Source organism: Typopeltis vanoorti, chromosome 14 (genome assembly GCF_054136105.1).
Source record: "Typopeltis vanoorti isolate ZY-2024b chromosome 14, IOZ_Tvanoo_1.0, whole genome shotgun sequence".
Taxonomy (NCBI): domain Eukaryota; kingdom Metazoa; phylum Arthropoda; class Arachnida; order Uropygi; family Thelyphonidae; genus Typopeltis; species Typopeltis vanoorti.
This window is the reverse complement of record NC_143562.1, coordinates 16,487,355-16,501,362: the sequence shown is the minus strand read 5'-3', so window position 1 is coordinate 16,501,362 and position 14,008 is coordinate 16,487,355. Positions and strand designations below refer to the sequence as shown.

Sequence of the window (14,008 nt, the reverse complement as noted above, 5' to 3'; positions counted from 1 at the left end):
CTTATATTTTTCTATCGACCCCCTAACAATGTTATATCGACCCCTGTGGTTCGATATCAACCACTTTGGCGACCACTGATCTAATCCAATTCTTTTTAATAGTGCAATCATTTTAGCATGTTGGACTTTGTCAAATGCTTTCTCGAAGTCGATGAAGCAAATGAATATTTCCTTGTTTTGGCCAATACATTTTTGGAATAAGATCTGAGAACAGAAAAGAGCCTCTCTTGTTCCTAAACCATTTCTAAAGCTGAATTGGGTATCGCTGATGGTGTCTTCACATTTTCTGTATATTCTTTTTTTTTTAATTATTTTCAGAAACGTTTTGAGAACGTGACTCATTAGGCTGATCATTCTATAATCATTACAAGTTTTTGCATTTGCTTTTTTAGGTAGCATGACGAAGGTAGACTGTAACCAGTCTTGAGGGATTATGCCTGTATCATAGATCTTATTAAATAGCTTTACTAACATATTAATGTTGTCACCTTCTAATAACTTTACTATTTCTGCTGGTATTCTATCCTGGCCTAAGGCTTTACCATTTTTAGCTGAGTTTAGTGCACATTCTACCTTTGATCTTAGAATGCATGGACCTTCCATATGTTCATAAGTATTTTTTGGGTTCTGTCTGTTATCAGTAAAGAGTTCTATATATTTCGCCCATTCTTGTATTTTGTCATCCTTTTCGGATATTATTTCTCCCTTTTTTTTTGTTTCGAAAGATACAGAATTGTTTTTTCTTAAATATACCTGATGTCTCTTTCAGCTTTTTGCGGATTAAAATTGTCATGCTTTTCCTATAGAATTTCTATTTCTTTACATTTTTCATTCATCCAGATTTCTTTTGCTTCTTTGATCTTGCATTTAATAATTTTCTGAACCTCTTTATATTTTGTTGGACTATGATTTTTATATGATCTGCGTTGATCCATGAGAGAAAGAATTTCATCAATTATCCAATCTTTCTTTTTACTGCTCTATTAGGACACAAGGGGTATTGGTATATTTCTCTATGAAGACAGATTTTAATTTGTCCCATGATTCATTAACCCTCATGATGTCATCATTCTTGATAAGTGCTAAATCTTGATTCAGATCTTGACTCAATTTGTTTCTTATCTCTGTGTTTTTTCATTTTCCTAAATCAAACCTTTTTTTGTTGATGTTTCTTAAGTATAGTTTTCAGTCTAAGTTTTAACTCTGCCACCAGTAGGTTATGATCAGAAGCAATATCTGCACTAGGATAGGCTTTTATACTCTTTATAAAACTTCGAAATCATTGATTAATTAGCAAGTAATCAATTTGGTTTCTGACTATATTCCCATTATTATCCTGTGGTGATCGCCAAGTATACAGCCTTCGGGACGGTAGCTTAAACCATGTGTTTGCGATTATTAGCTCCTCTTCCTGGCAGAATTGAATAAGAGGGTCGCCTCTCTCATTTCTTGTTCCCAGTCCACGTTTGCCAACTACATCTCCACTCCTACCTTTACCAACTTTGGCATTGAAATCACCCATGACGATGCTAATATGCTTTTTTGCATTTTTCACTAGTTCTTTTAATTGATCAAAAAATTCTTCGATCTCAGTATCACTCTTGTCAGCAGTAGGGGCATAGACCTGTATAAGATTAACATCTAGTGGTTGAACTTTCAGTTTTAATAACATCATCCTATCTAAGTAGGGGATGAAGCTCAACAGTGGCTTATTGACTTCTTTGTTTAATATTATTCCAACTCTGTTTTGATGGTTGTTTTCACTACTTCCAGAGTGATACACTGTCATGTCATTAACTTGAGTTTTGCCTAATCCTGGCCACCTAACTTCACTCATTCCTAAAATCCCAATTTCAAGTCTTTTCATTTCTTGGATAGCATTTCTTAGCTTACCTGCTTCATTCAGGATTCTGGCATTCCGGGTTTCTAGTTTTAATGAACACACCATTTTGAACCAGGAGATTCTTCACACCTCTGTCCCATTTAAGGGACACCACACAATAAACTGTATTGGCATCTGCAATTTTCTAATCACAAGCTTTACCGTCATCATGAGACTTCAACCTTGTGTCAGTACTGACAAAGCTGCTTCCCTTTGTCAGAGGATTGAATCATTTAATTTTCCTTGTAACGCTAGGTATAACCAGGTACCGACAGCTGGTACCAGCTAAGCCCCGGGTTGTTTATAAAGGTCTGCTCCTCTGAAGATTCTTCCGCACATTTCACCATTGGGTATGAATCCTCTTCTGCTAATTTGTCCATTGTTCTTCACCTCTGTGAAGAACAACAGACACATCAGCAGAAGAGGATGTGTAGACTTTTGTGTAGTTTTTTCGGTGAAAAAAAAAACTACACAACATCTGGTTGTTTTCACTACTTCCAGAGTGATACACTGTCATGTCATTAACTTGAGTTTTGCCTGATCCTGGCCACCTAACTTCACTCATTCCTAAAATCCCAATTTCAAGTCTTTTCATTTCTTGGATAGCATTTCTTAGCTTACCTGCTTCATTCAGGATTCTGGCATTCCGGGTTTCTAGTTTTAATGAACACACCATTTTGAACCAGGAGATTCTTCACACCTCTGTCCCATTTAAGGGACACCACACAATAAACTGTATTGGCATCTGCAATTTTCTAATCACAAGCTTTACCGTCATCATGAGACTTCAACCTTGTGTCAGTACTGACAAAGCTGCTTCCCTTTGTCAGAGGATTGAATCATTTAATTTTCCTTGTAACGCTAGGTATAACCAGGTACCGACAGCTGGTACCAGCTAAGCCCCGGGTTGTTTATAAAGGTCTGCTCCTCTGAAGATTCTTCCGCACATTTCACCATTGGGTATGAATCCTCTTCTGCTAATTTGTCCATTGTTCTTCACCTCTGTGAAGAACAACGGACACATCAGCAGAAGAGGATGTGTAGACTTTTGTGTAGTTTTTTCGGTGAAAAAAAAACTACACAACATCTGTTCGATTCCTACAATCCAACCCAGAACAACAAAGAATCAATATGTTGAGTTCCAATTCCATATATTTCCCGGATTTTAGAACCAATTTCAAGAATTCTGAAGAAATATGATTTAACAGCCACTTATATCCCTATTAACAAAATATCCATCTATTTCCCCTCTTCTAAAGATAAGTGCTAAATCTTGATAGGTACAGTTAAACGCTCAACTATGTCTCTGCCTGGTGTATTATCAAGTTCCTTGTAACTGCAATCTGTTGTATTTTGGACAAACCGGACACTATATAGAAAAAAGTAATACAAGAACATCAATCTTACATTCTTCACAACGAATCCGATAAGTCTGGATTGGTGCAGCACAGGATAGAGACAAGCCACAACATTCTCTGGTCCAAGACTCGCCTTCTACACAGATGTCGCTATAAATCCGAATGCCTATTCAAAGAGAGTGTTGAGGCTTTTAATGCTTGGCATGAAATTTACCTCTCTTTAATGCTTAGCAATGTAACATCACATAGCTCGGTCTACTTTTGAACGATCAACTGTTTGTATTCCAGCCTGTAAAAACTGTTCCTATCAAGCCACTGAGGATAGTCTGTTCATTTCAGACTGAAATATTTGGCAAACATTAAAATATTCTTGTGTTAATGTGTTTATAATTCTTAATTTAATGTCACAAGTGTCTCTCAAGAATAGAATTCTATTCCTACATGGGGAAAACTTTACAAAAAAAACTGGTAAAATAGGTAAACTATCTGTAATAAGGTAAGTTACGAGCGAGGATAATTTTTCTGAAAAAATGCCACGATAATTAGATTATTCCTAACTTCGCTAAGATAAAATAAAACCATCAAATCTCCTGGAACTCAAAAAATCTACAAGAACACCAGCTTAGCTTTAATCCATAATCAACTCAGAGCAGCTAAACATGATCTTGCTATTAACATTCGTCAAGTTGCTGATCTCCGTACCTTTATCTCCACAAACTTAAACGTCTCCACAACTTTCCACATAGTTCTTAATGTGGCTAAACGCTCTATACAACGTTCATATAAAAAACAGAATCAACATCTAAACCGCAAATTGGATGTCCTTGTTTCTAGACAAATCAAGCCTTTCCATGTTCCAGATAATTGGGTCGTCAACGTGTCTGGTCACTCTCAAAAGGACATGATTTTACTATAGTCCCTAAAAAGATTCCTTATTTAGATTTCCTGGTTAACATCGAACAGAACCTTAGTCATCTCTCCAGAAAAAGGCTAATTCTCTCCACCTAGAAGTTGCTTCTATGCTAATTAAAGCCAAGCTTCCTCCTTCCAATATATCTCCTTCTGAAAAGAAAAAGCTACATTCCTTAAGAAGCAACAGTCACCTTGTTATCACTAAAGCAGACAAAGGAAAAGCGACAGTAATTATGGATTCTCTACAGAAGAAAAATTTCTCTTTTATTTCAAGATCGCTCAACATACCAAGAACTTGATCACGAACCCACTAACAGGCAACTGAAGAAATTAAATTTCCTTCTAGATGAGGCGATAAGTTTAGATGCAGACACGACAGAAAGGTTAAAAACACATTTTGCAAGACCTCCTAGATTTTATGGTCTATCAAAAATTCACAAGACAGACATTCCTCTCCATCCTATAGTTGACTGTATTGATTCACCTACTTATTGCACAGCCAAATATTTAGCGAAATCACATATAGGCAAATCACGCTCTTTTTTGAAAAACTCTTCAGATTTCTTAAATAAATTAAAAAATATCTCATTACAACCTACTGATCCTATGATGAGCTTCAATGTTAGAATCTCTATATACTAATGTACCTCTCAAAGAGATTTTACAATTACTTGCTGACATATTCCTACAAGATATCGTAAAATTATTCGATTTAGTGATGCACTCTGGATATTTCTTGTGTCAAAACAAATTCTATAACCAAGTGGAAGGAACAGCCATGGGAAATCCACTTTCACCTGCTTTAGCCAATTATTTGGTACATCTAGAAGACATCCTATTTTTTCATCTATATTCCCTCAACCATCCTTTTGGGTTAGATGTATAAATGACATCTTTTCAGTGTGGCCTCACAACAGAGATTCCTTACTTTCCTTTTTAGCCAAAATGAATTTCTTACATCCTTGTATTAAGTTTACCACGGAGATTGAAAAAAGACAAGTTATCTTTTTAGACATCCTCCTCATCTGCTCACCTTCAGGTATTCTGACAACAACAGTTTACAGAAAACCCACTTTTACTGGACGTTGCATTCTCAAACAATCTGCCCATCATCCTTATCAAAAAACAGGAATCATAAAATGTTTAATTCGACAAGCTAGAACTAATTGCACAACTCCCCATAAATTACAGAAAGAACTTTCAACCATCAAATCACATGAAATTAAATGGCTTCTCCAAAAAAACTACACAACATCTGTTCAATTCCTACAATCCAATCCAGAACAACAAAGAATCAATACATCGAGTTTCAATTCCATATATTTCCGGGATTTCAGAACCAAGAATTGTGAAGAAATATGATTTAACAGCCACTTATATCCCTATTAACAAAATATCCACCTATTTCCCCTCTTCTCAAGATAAACACTCAACTATGTCTCTGCCTGGTATATATCAAGTTCCTTGTAACTGCAATCTGTCATACTTTGGACAAACTGGATGCTCTATAGAAAAAAGAATACAAGAACATCAATCTTATATTCTTCACAACAAATCTGATAAGTCTGGATTGGTGCAGCACGGAATAGAGACAAGCCCAGTGGTGACTTGTGAAAATTTTAAGTGGGTGTGCTGCATATACAAAAAAAAATCTCTAATCAGTGACAAATTTATTAATAAATAACTTTACATATTAAAAATTACTTTATTAAAAATATTTCATCCTCATCACGAACAAACACCAATAATAAAAGTTTTGTATCAATAGCAATGACAAGTGCAAACGAATATCGGCGTTAGATCGCAGTGCATTTGTTTCGTGTAACGATAATTGAAAAAATATAATTCTTTTCATATTTTCAACAGTGACACTCATCATAATTCAGCCTTGTATCTATAATAAATAAATAAATATATGTCATTTTAACAAAATAAAATAAGATTTACAAAAAAAATAGTTCACCACGAACACATGCCAATAAACATTTCATATCTCACAGAAATAACGAGTGCAGGCATAAGATACACTGCCCAAGCAGTAGTGTATCTTATGGCATATAAGTAGGCAGGAAATCCAACATCAGAATCTCTGAATGCTAAGACTACATCTGGTATTAGCAGTATGACTGCTCAGCATTTGTGGGCATGCTTTAGATATCATTAAGAGAATCTGCTAGAAAAAGGCTGCCTTGCTTTACAGAAATTGAATCTGCCCTATGTCTTGAAAACTATCCTGATCTCAAATGTAGATGCAAATAAATGCCTTGCATCTGTGAAATACTCATTCTCAGGTTATCAAGCCCAAGAGCATGCAATCACATCCACTATAAGGCACAATTTAGGACATCATGCCTTGTTGCTTTGTTTCTTAACTTCTCTCTCGCTTATGTAATGAGTGAATGCATGTATCTTCTTAGACCTGTGCATTATTCCAGGATGATACCAATTTGACTTTGACAAATAATTCAATTATTTTAAGTATTATATCATATTCATGTTGTCATCTCCTTCCTAAAAATAACAATATGAGGAACAATCAGTGTCTAAACTTGAACGGGATAATATCTCATAAGTTATACAAGTTAGGGAGACATAAATGGATAATAGATTTGTGATTTCTATAAGTGATTCAATTATCTGATAGATGTACAAAGTTATGAAATCAAACTTCTGTGCCATTACATTTACCTTACCAAAAGTGTGGAACACTCTTCTGACTGCATGCAGATTTAGGCAATTACATAATATTAGTATTACTATTATATCCAAGGCCTCTATGATGTCAAAAAAACTAAACTATGTGATGCCAAACTAACAGGCAATAATAGATGCCATACGTATCTTGAAAACATTGAGTGTTGGAGCATATGATACCCATTCTGGTAACATATGCCATTTATTCATTCATCCATTTGTCTCTGTATTCATTCTCTCTCTCTGTTTCATTATCACACAGATATCCAAATGACCAGACTGTTGCACAAAAATCCTTACACAATGGAACTATCACTTCTTTATCCCTACTTGTCTGTGTCCTCATTGTGGAAGCAATGAGGACACAGACAAATCATCTGACTTTTGTAATATGTCCTCTGAACTTGCTCTCTATCAACAGTCCCAAGATCCCTTGCTTCCACCTCCTAGTAAAAAGTTCATCAGGTACACCTTATTCCATCTTCTCTGGCCAGAGCACATGACTTTATACTTGGTAACGCTGACATTCCCATTCATCTATCCAATGTATCAACCTATTCAAATCCTCTTCACATCACATCAGAGCTTCCTGAAATTGTTTTCCTCCACCCCCAAATTTTGCACCATCAACAAGCAACTAAACATCTCTCAAACCTTGAACTATACATTGATATATACAGTATATAGCTTAAACAACAATGCACCACATTATCACGCACCAGTGATACCACATTACCACTTCCCTTTCAGGGTTTTCCATTTCTGTCAGTCTACCAACTTTACTACCCATCTTACTCAATTTCATGTGATATTCTATCAAGCAATTTGCAAAATCAAGAAAAAGTATTGTGTGTGTGTGTGTGTGTGTGTGTGTGTGTGTGTGTGTGTGTGTGTGTGTGTGTGTGTGTGTGTGTGTGTGTGTGTGTGTGTGTCATCAATCCAAGTTGTATTCTATCTCAAATGTTAACACTTTCAGACCACTACACATGATAAATTGACCTATACTTTGATACCACGGACTTAGAGTGGCATGCACTATCCACTGGGACTATTTCTGTTGTCGCTTGTAGAATTCCTTTATTGTACATGACAATATCCATTCAGTCAACAACCTTATTTAACATCAAACTTACTTAAACTTCAGATTCCTGAACTGCTGATGTTCCCTTCCCTCTTCTTTTTTATTGTTATTCAACACTTCTCCAAACCTTCAACTCTGAAATACACTAACAAAATACTCATTCAATGTTTTCATTTTAACTTCAGCAAATGTGACCTGTGTGACATCTCTAGCAACTAAAGTCAGTCTTCCATATTTATCCTTTCTTCCACTAGTCATATAACTGCAAAATTCTAGAGGATTTCATTTTGCTGCTTCAGCCAATCATTCTGAGAATAGCCACTTCTTTATATCTCCTCCACAACATGTGCTTATGTAAACATGTTGGTTATATCTGTTAATAAAGAAATGTAATGATAATTTATTATTATTAAATTGTGTAATTAATTTAATTACAAAGTAATTGTGTAATTGCATAATCATAAAATGTGTAATTAATTGTTTCTAGTCTTTTATTGTGTAAAACTTTTTTTGCACTAGTATCCCTAATGATGTAAGTCTGACTCCTTATGAAACTTGTAGGGTTATAATTGCTTATTTTTATTAAACTTTTTATTTACATTATAATGTGGTCTCAATACCAAAAGCTTCCCACAAAACATTCTTAGCCCAGTAGGAATGTACTATAGGTTTACAAAAACCTTTCATAGATAGGAGCCACATAAAAAAATAAGACATATCTCCCCTGTCTGGAGATTCTGTTTGACATTATATTATAAATATATAACCAGATTACTGAAATGTTTTCCCTAACAGTAACTGGGACGTTTTCAATGATAAAGATAACAAGGTAAACAAAGTAATTTGAACAAGATTACAGAAAATCATGCATGCATTCAAATATCTAAGTGGCTTTGTCTTTTTGTTGATTTAAATGCAAAATTATAGTCACCCAGATGTCTGGAAGTTTTTACCTCTGTACTTGTTTACGTTAGGAATGTTCTGTAAGGCAAAAGCAGCTTCCCGGACCATGTGCTAGACACTCTACATGAAATTGAATGAAGTAAATCTGCTACCTTAAAATACTATACTTTAAAAGTGAGATTATTCTGGAACTCTGGACATATTAGGGCAGATGGCATTATCATAGAATGATATCAAAAATAAAAGGAGAGGAAAGGTTAGCAAAATAAGTGTTTGATGCTAAGGTGGTAGAAAAAACAAGACCCAGAGGAAGATCAAGATCCAGGTGGCTTGATACAGTTAGTAGTGCCCTAGAAGATCAAATGTAAGATCCGACAGTATTAGTCCTGACAAATAACAGATTAATTTGGAAGAAAACTGTTAACAAGAAATTAATAATGCAAACTTAATCATGTTGTACTATCACAGTACCTGGACACACACACACACACACACACACACACACACACTGATGAATTTTTGATGATAATGTCTGTTTTCCTAAGGACAAATGTGTATAAAGTGACAGGTGCCTGTAAATCCAATGTATAAAGTGACAGATGTCTGCAAATTAACCTATTTTGGACATATAGGAAGAACTGCAGACACGTGCCTTGAGGAACATAAACACATGCTGTCATCATTATTAAACTCTGGTCTGGTAATCCATGCTTTGCACACTCCTCCAGATAAGAACACATAGAAGACAATAACAACATCACACAGAAGCCACTAAAAATCTATTTTTTTGATGTCAACAGCAATTAAGTACTTACTTGTCTAATCTCAACAAGAAGGGTGTCATTAACTTATGCAAAATGTTGGAGAAGACAGACCAACTCATGGCTCCATAGGCTACCTCTAACCTCCAAGAATGATCACTAGAACTTTAGTTTTCACTTTTCACATTACAGTTTTTATTGTTTAAACCATATACCTTGAATGCAGTGTATTGTGTTTTCGATAACTGCTTTGTGCTGTGACAATGCTGATTTGAATCCAGTGACTATCAGCAGATTATTTATAATTCCCTAACTGTAGTTAATTGTCTGCAGTTGCTGTGGTACATCTAGATACCTGCTATTAAACAAGAAACAATGTATTATATGTCCGGAAAGACATCAAAAGAATCTTTCATATCCTGCACACTTAAAACTCTACTAGTCTTGAATCATACCCCTATCAACTGTACTCCAAAGTTGCACTCTGGAACTAATACTTATCCTATATCTCTACACTCTTTCAAACTCTCCAGATATCAATCCCACATCATGGAATCAAGCATGTATTTAGCCTATTCCAAAAATGGATGCCAACAAACTATTCTCCCATTGTCGTTACCTCAGTCTCTCTAAAATAATGGAATAAAGACATTAACAGTTACTTTCTTCACCAACTAGATGCCTGCCAATAATCGGTGACCACTACTATATTCAGCAGATCATCTCCTGGACACATCATGCCTTAGAAAGGTTTGGAGAAAACTGTACTATCTGGCACTGAGGCACCTGTGGTCTATTTTCTACCTTTGGTAATTGGCTAGCTAGTTTCTTCCCTGACCATTCAGTGTCATGGTCCATGGTTTCCTCTGTGCAGATTTCTCTACCATGTCCCAGAGCAATGTTTTTCACCTATACTTTTATCAGATACAAAATATCACTAAACTTAAACTCTATACACTACATCTATAGCTCAAACTTTCCATGCTTCAGGATATTTTACAACTAATGTTTTAAATATAGATCTCTATGCCATTCTCCCATGGAGACAAAGACAACATCATATTCAAAGTAACTAATACACAGTTGTTTTCTTCCTTCCTGTATAGAAAGATTGCATTTTGTTTCCTGTTGAAAGTTTTTCCACTTGGTTATACTATAAATTAAAGATACCAAGAAATTATATACTTGGTTTAATCCTTTATCCAAATGTAAGCAAACAAAGTGCACCTGAAGTATTTTGGATAAAGGATTAAACCAAGTATATAATTTCTTGGTATCTTTAATTGATATTGAGGCAACTCATGGTAAAGTTGGTATTGACTTCACATCACTTGCCTTAGTATCCCATAATGCAAATCACATCTCCTTGCGGAGATGTATGATGCTATGCATTATTGGAAGGGTCACTGCCCAGACTGGTTTCTTCCTTTATTGAGGTCTCATCAGTGGGAGCCAGGCCCAGAGGTGATACCAAGGTTGAAGTAATGCAGAAGTCATATTTGCATATACAAGTTGCCAAAAGGTGTTACACCTTATTATTAAAATACTCTGGATTAGAGACAGTTAGTTGTTGAAAGTTTTTCCACTTGGTTATACTATAAATTAAAGATACCAAGAAATTATATACTTGCATTTCATTGCCCCTTACCCAGATCCTCTTCTTAGGCTGAAATTACCCAGCCTTTCCTTACATTATTATTATTATTACGGGTATCTCCATGGAGTCAGTAGACTCATCGCGGGAGACCCAAACTAGCAAAACAATATCTGTCATATCTCTTCTTGAATTCATTTACAGACGAAGAGCTCACAACTAAGTCAGGCAATGAATTCCACTCATTCACCACCCTCCAGGCAAAAAACCTTGTTCTGACACCTTTGTTAACCACGCTCTTCTTTAATTTCCAGAGATGACCTCTTGTTCTTCCATCACTATCAACACAGCTGAAACATTTCCCCTGCATCAATCCTATAAAAACCTTTTAGTAATTTGAATGTTTCTATCATATCACCTCTTCTTCGCCTATCAACCAATCTCTGCAATCCACAAGCTCTCAATCTATCAATGTAGGGAGTATTTTTTATATCACTCACCAACTTGGTCACTCTTCTCTGAACCCTCTCCACAGCCTCCTGATCTCCAAGGAATCCAGGTGACCAGACCTGAGCACAGTAATCCAAATGTGGAAGTATCAATGCTTTATAAAGGGGAATAATAACCTCTTTATCTCTGGATGTCAGTGTGTTCCTCAACAACCAAGTAATCCTATGTGCAATCTTGGACACCTTAGCAATGTGTCCTCTGAACTTCATCTCCCTATCTACCAATACCCCTAAGTCCCTAGCCTCATCAATCTCTTGGAGTACCTTTCCATCGATGTAGTACACAGCTGGTAATCTTTTAATCCCAAAATGCATGACTTTACACTTTTCCACATTGAACTGACATCCATTTTCTTTTGCCCATTTTACCAGCTTATTTAAATCCTCCTGCAAACTTTCAACATCAGCTTGATTTTTTATTGCACTACACAACATCTAGTACAACATCCATGGCTTTCCTTACAACATCAATGCTGGATGAGTGAGAGGTATTAATATAAAATTTTATATTAGTACCTCTCACTCATCCAGCAGCTCAATCTTTTTTGCTCACGGTATTTATTTTCACCTGTCCAGCTGCTACCTTTATACAAATCCCAAATCTGCATAATCTTAGAATACTATAAAAAAAGTGTACCAGAGAAAACTTCCATAAAAATTCTTGATGACTGCCATAAGAGGACAATTTGAGTAATTAACCCTCTCTCTCTCCCACAGTGACTTCAATCGCTATCTCAGTGGTTTACGTGAGCACTATTCCCAGGACTAGCAATCCTCCATTTTCTGTTAAGCTAACATGAACAGTTGTTGAAACTCTCCTTTATAGTCCAAACCCAAGCAGTGAATCTGTTTCTTTTCCTCATTTACCTCTGTTCTGTGAAACAGGCTACTTGCCAGATGCTCTATAATGACTACAGCCTTGAGTTCTCTGAAAGAGATAACATCAGCAGGTTCCTACTTTCGTAACTCAGCTTTCTAAATACACAGTACTAATAATAAGCTACAGATTCTGCAATCACTTGTTTTATTGCAGAATTCAAAAAGGCCTATCATTTCACACTGAAGCAATAAATAATAATTCTCAAAAAAGAACATATGAATTCTGAACGGCAACAGTAGTTATAAGTAGTCTGTAATCCCCCAAAGACCATGGACATAAGCTGGTTCAAAATTGAAAAATAATATTCTTATAATAGACTATTACATAATTTATTACAGAGTTTATGTCAAAATTAAATTCAATGCAGCCCATGAACCTCCATAAAAACCTGATTTCAGCTCATCCCTGTAAAATGACTACTTGTTGCTGACCAACATTATAAATTAATTTTTTTATGACTTACAAAACATAGAAGATAATTAGTTATACACAACTAAAATTTTTTTATTTTAGCATATCCTGACTGACATATTTCAATAGCAAACTTACCATTCAGGACTCCAACACCAACACTGCTCCTTCTGGTACTCATAGGAGCCACAACTTTCCACTCTCCAAGTCGGACATCATAACACTCTGCACTATTAAGGCCTGTGGAGCCATCAAAGCCACCGACAGCATAGATCAAATTGTTTAGTACTGCCACTCCCAATGTACTACGACGTGCTTCCATACTTGGAGCTTGAGACCACTACAAAAGCAATTTCATATTTTATTATCAGTTAAAACTGGAAGGGGAAAGAAATGCACAAGTCTTAGCACTAAATAAGATAAATCCAGGGCTAATACTTATTTAGTATTCTTTAGCTGTAAATCAAAGAAATATTTTCTTATATGAACACATCTATAATTAAAAAATAATTTTATTGTACTGAGAATAATATTTATTTCATAATTAATATTTTTCAACTCTTAATTCTGGTTAATGCTCAAGAGAACTGAAAATTATCAACTTAAATAATTTTGAATGAAATGAATATCTTTTTATGGAGATATTTGTTACATTTTGTGAACGGTTATGTTAATTTTGTCAGGCACTCACTTTGGATTCTAATTTTGGATGCACTCACTCCTTCAACAGGCAAACTTTTCTGCTCACTCACTGCTCTGTGAGAGAAAAATCTAGCTATCCCTTTTCTTAACTGCACACAAACTTAATGATGTTATTTTATTTATTTATTTATTTATTATTATTATTTTGAGCTAGTGAGTATTAAGAGGTAACAAAGAGCTATACATGGCCTCTACCATTCAAATGCCAACTCCACCATTTTGTGACTATCTTGTTCAATTCACAAATGAAGTAATAACTGAGCATGAGTGATATAACCCTAAAATCACTAACGAAAAATCCTGTAACAAATGCCTGTCCAG

The 14,008-nt window shown here is 35.4% G+C and overlaps 1 protein-coding gene across 5 annotated transcripts in view; it reads right to left on the bottom strand.

Moving 5' to 3' along the window:
* Positions 1 to 14,008, bottom strand: part of kel (kelch protein) — a 181,102-nt gene that overhangs the window by 25,123 nt on the left and 141,971 nt on the right. For all 5 annotated transcript variants that reach the window (XM_090403590.1, XM_090403594.1, XM_090403592.1 and 2 more), the window contains one exon: positions 13,124 to 13,325. In XM_090403590.1, the coding sequence (XP_090259716.1) occupies positions 13,124 to 13,325 (202 nt within the window). The remainder of the gene's footprint in view (positions 1 to 13,123; positions 13,326 to 14,008) is intronic.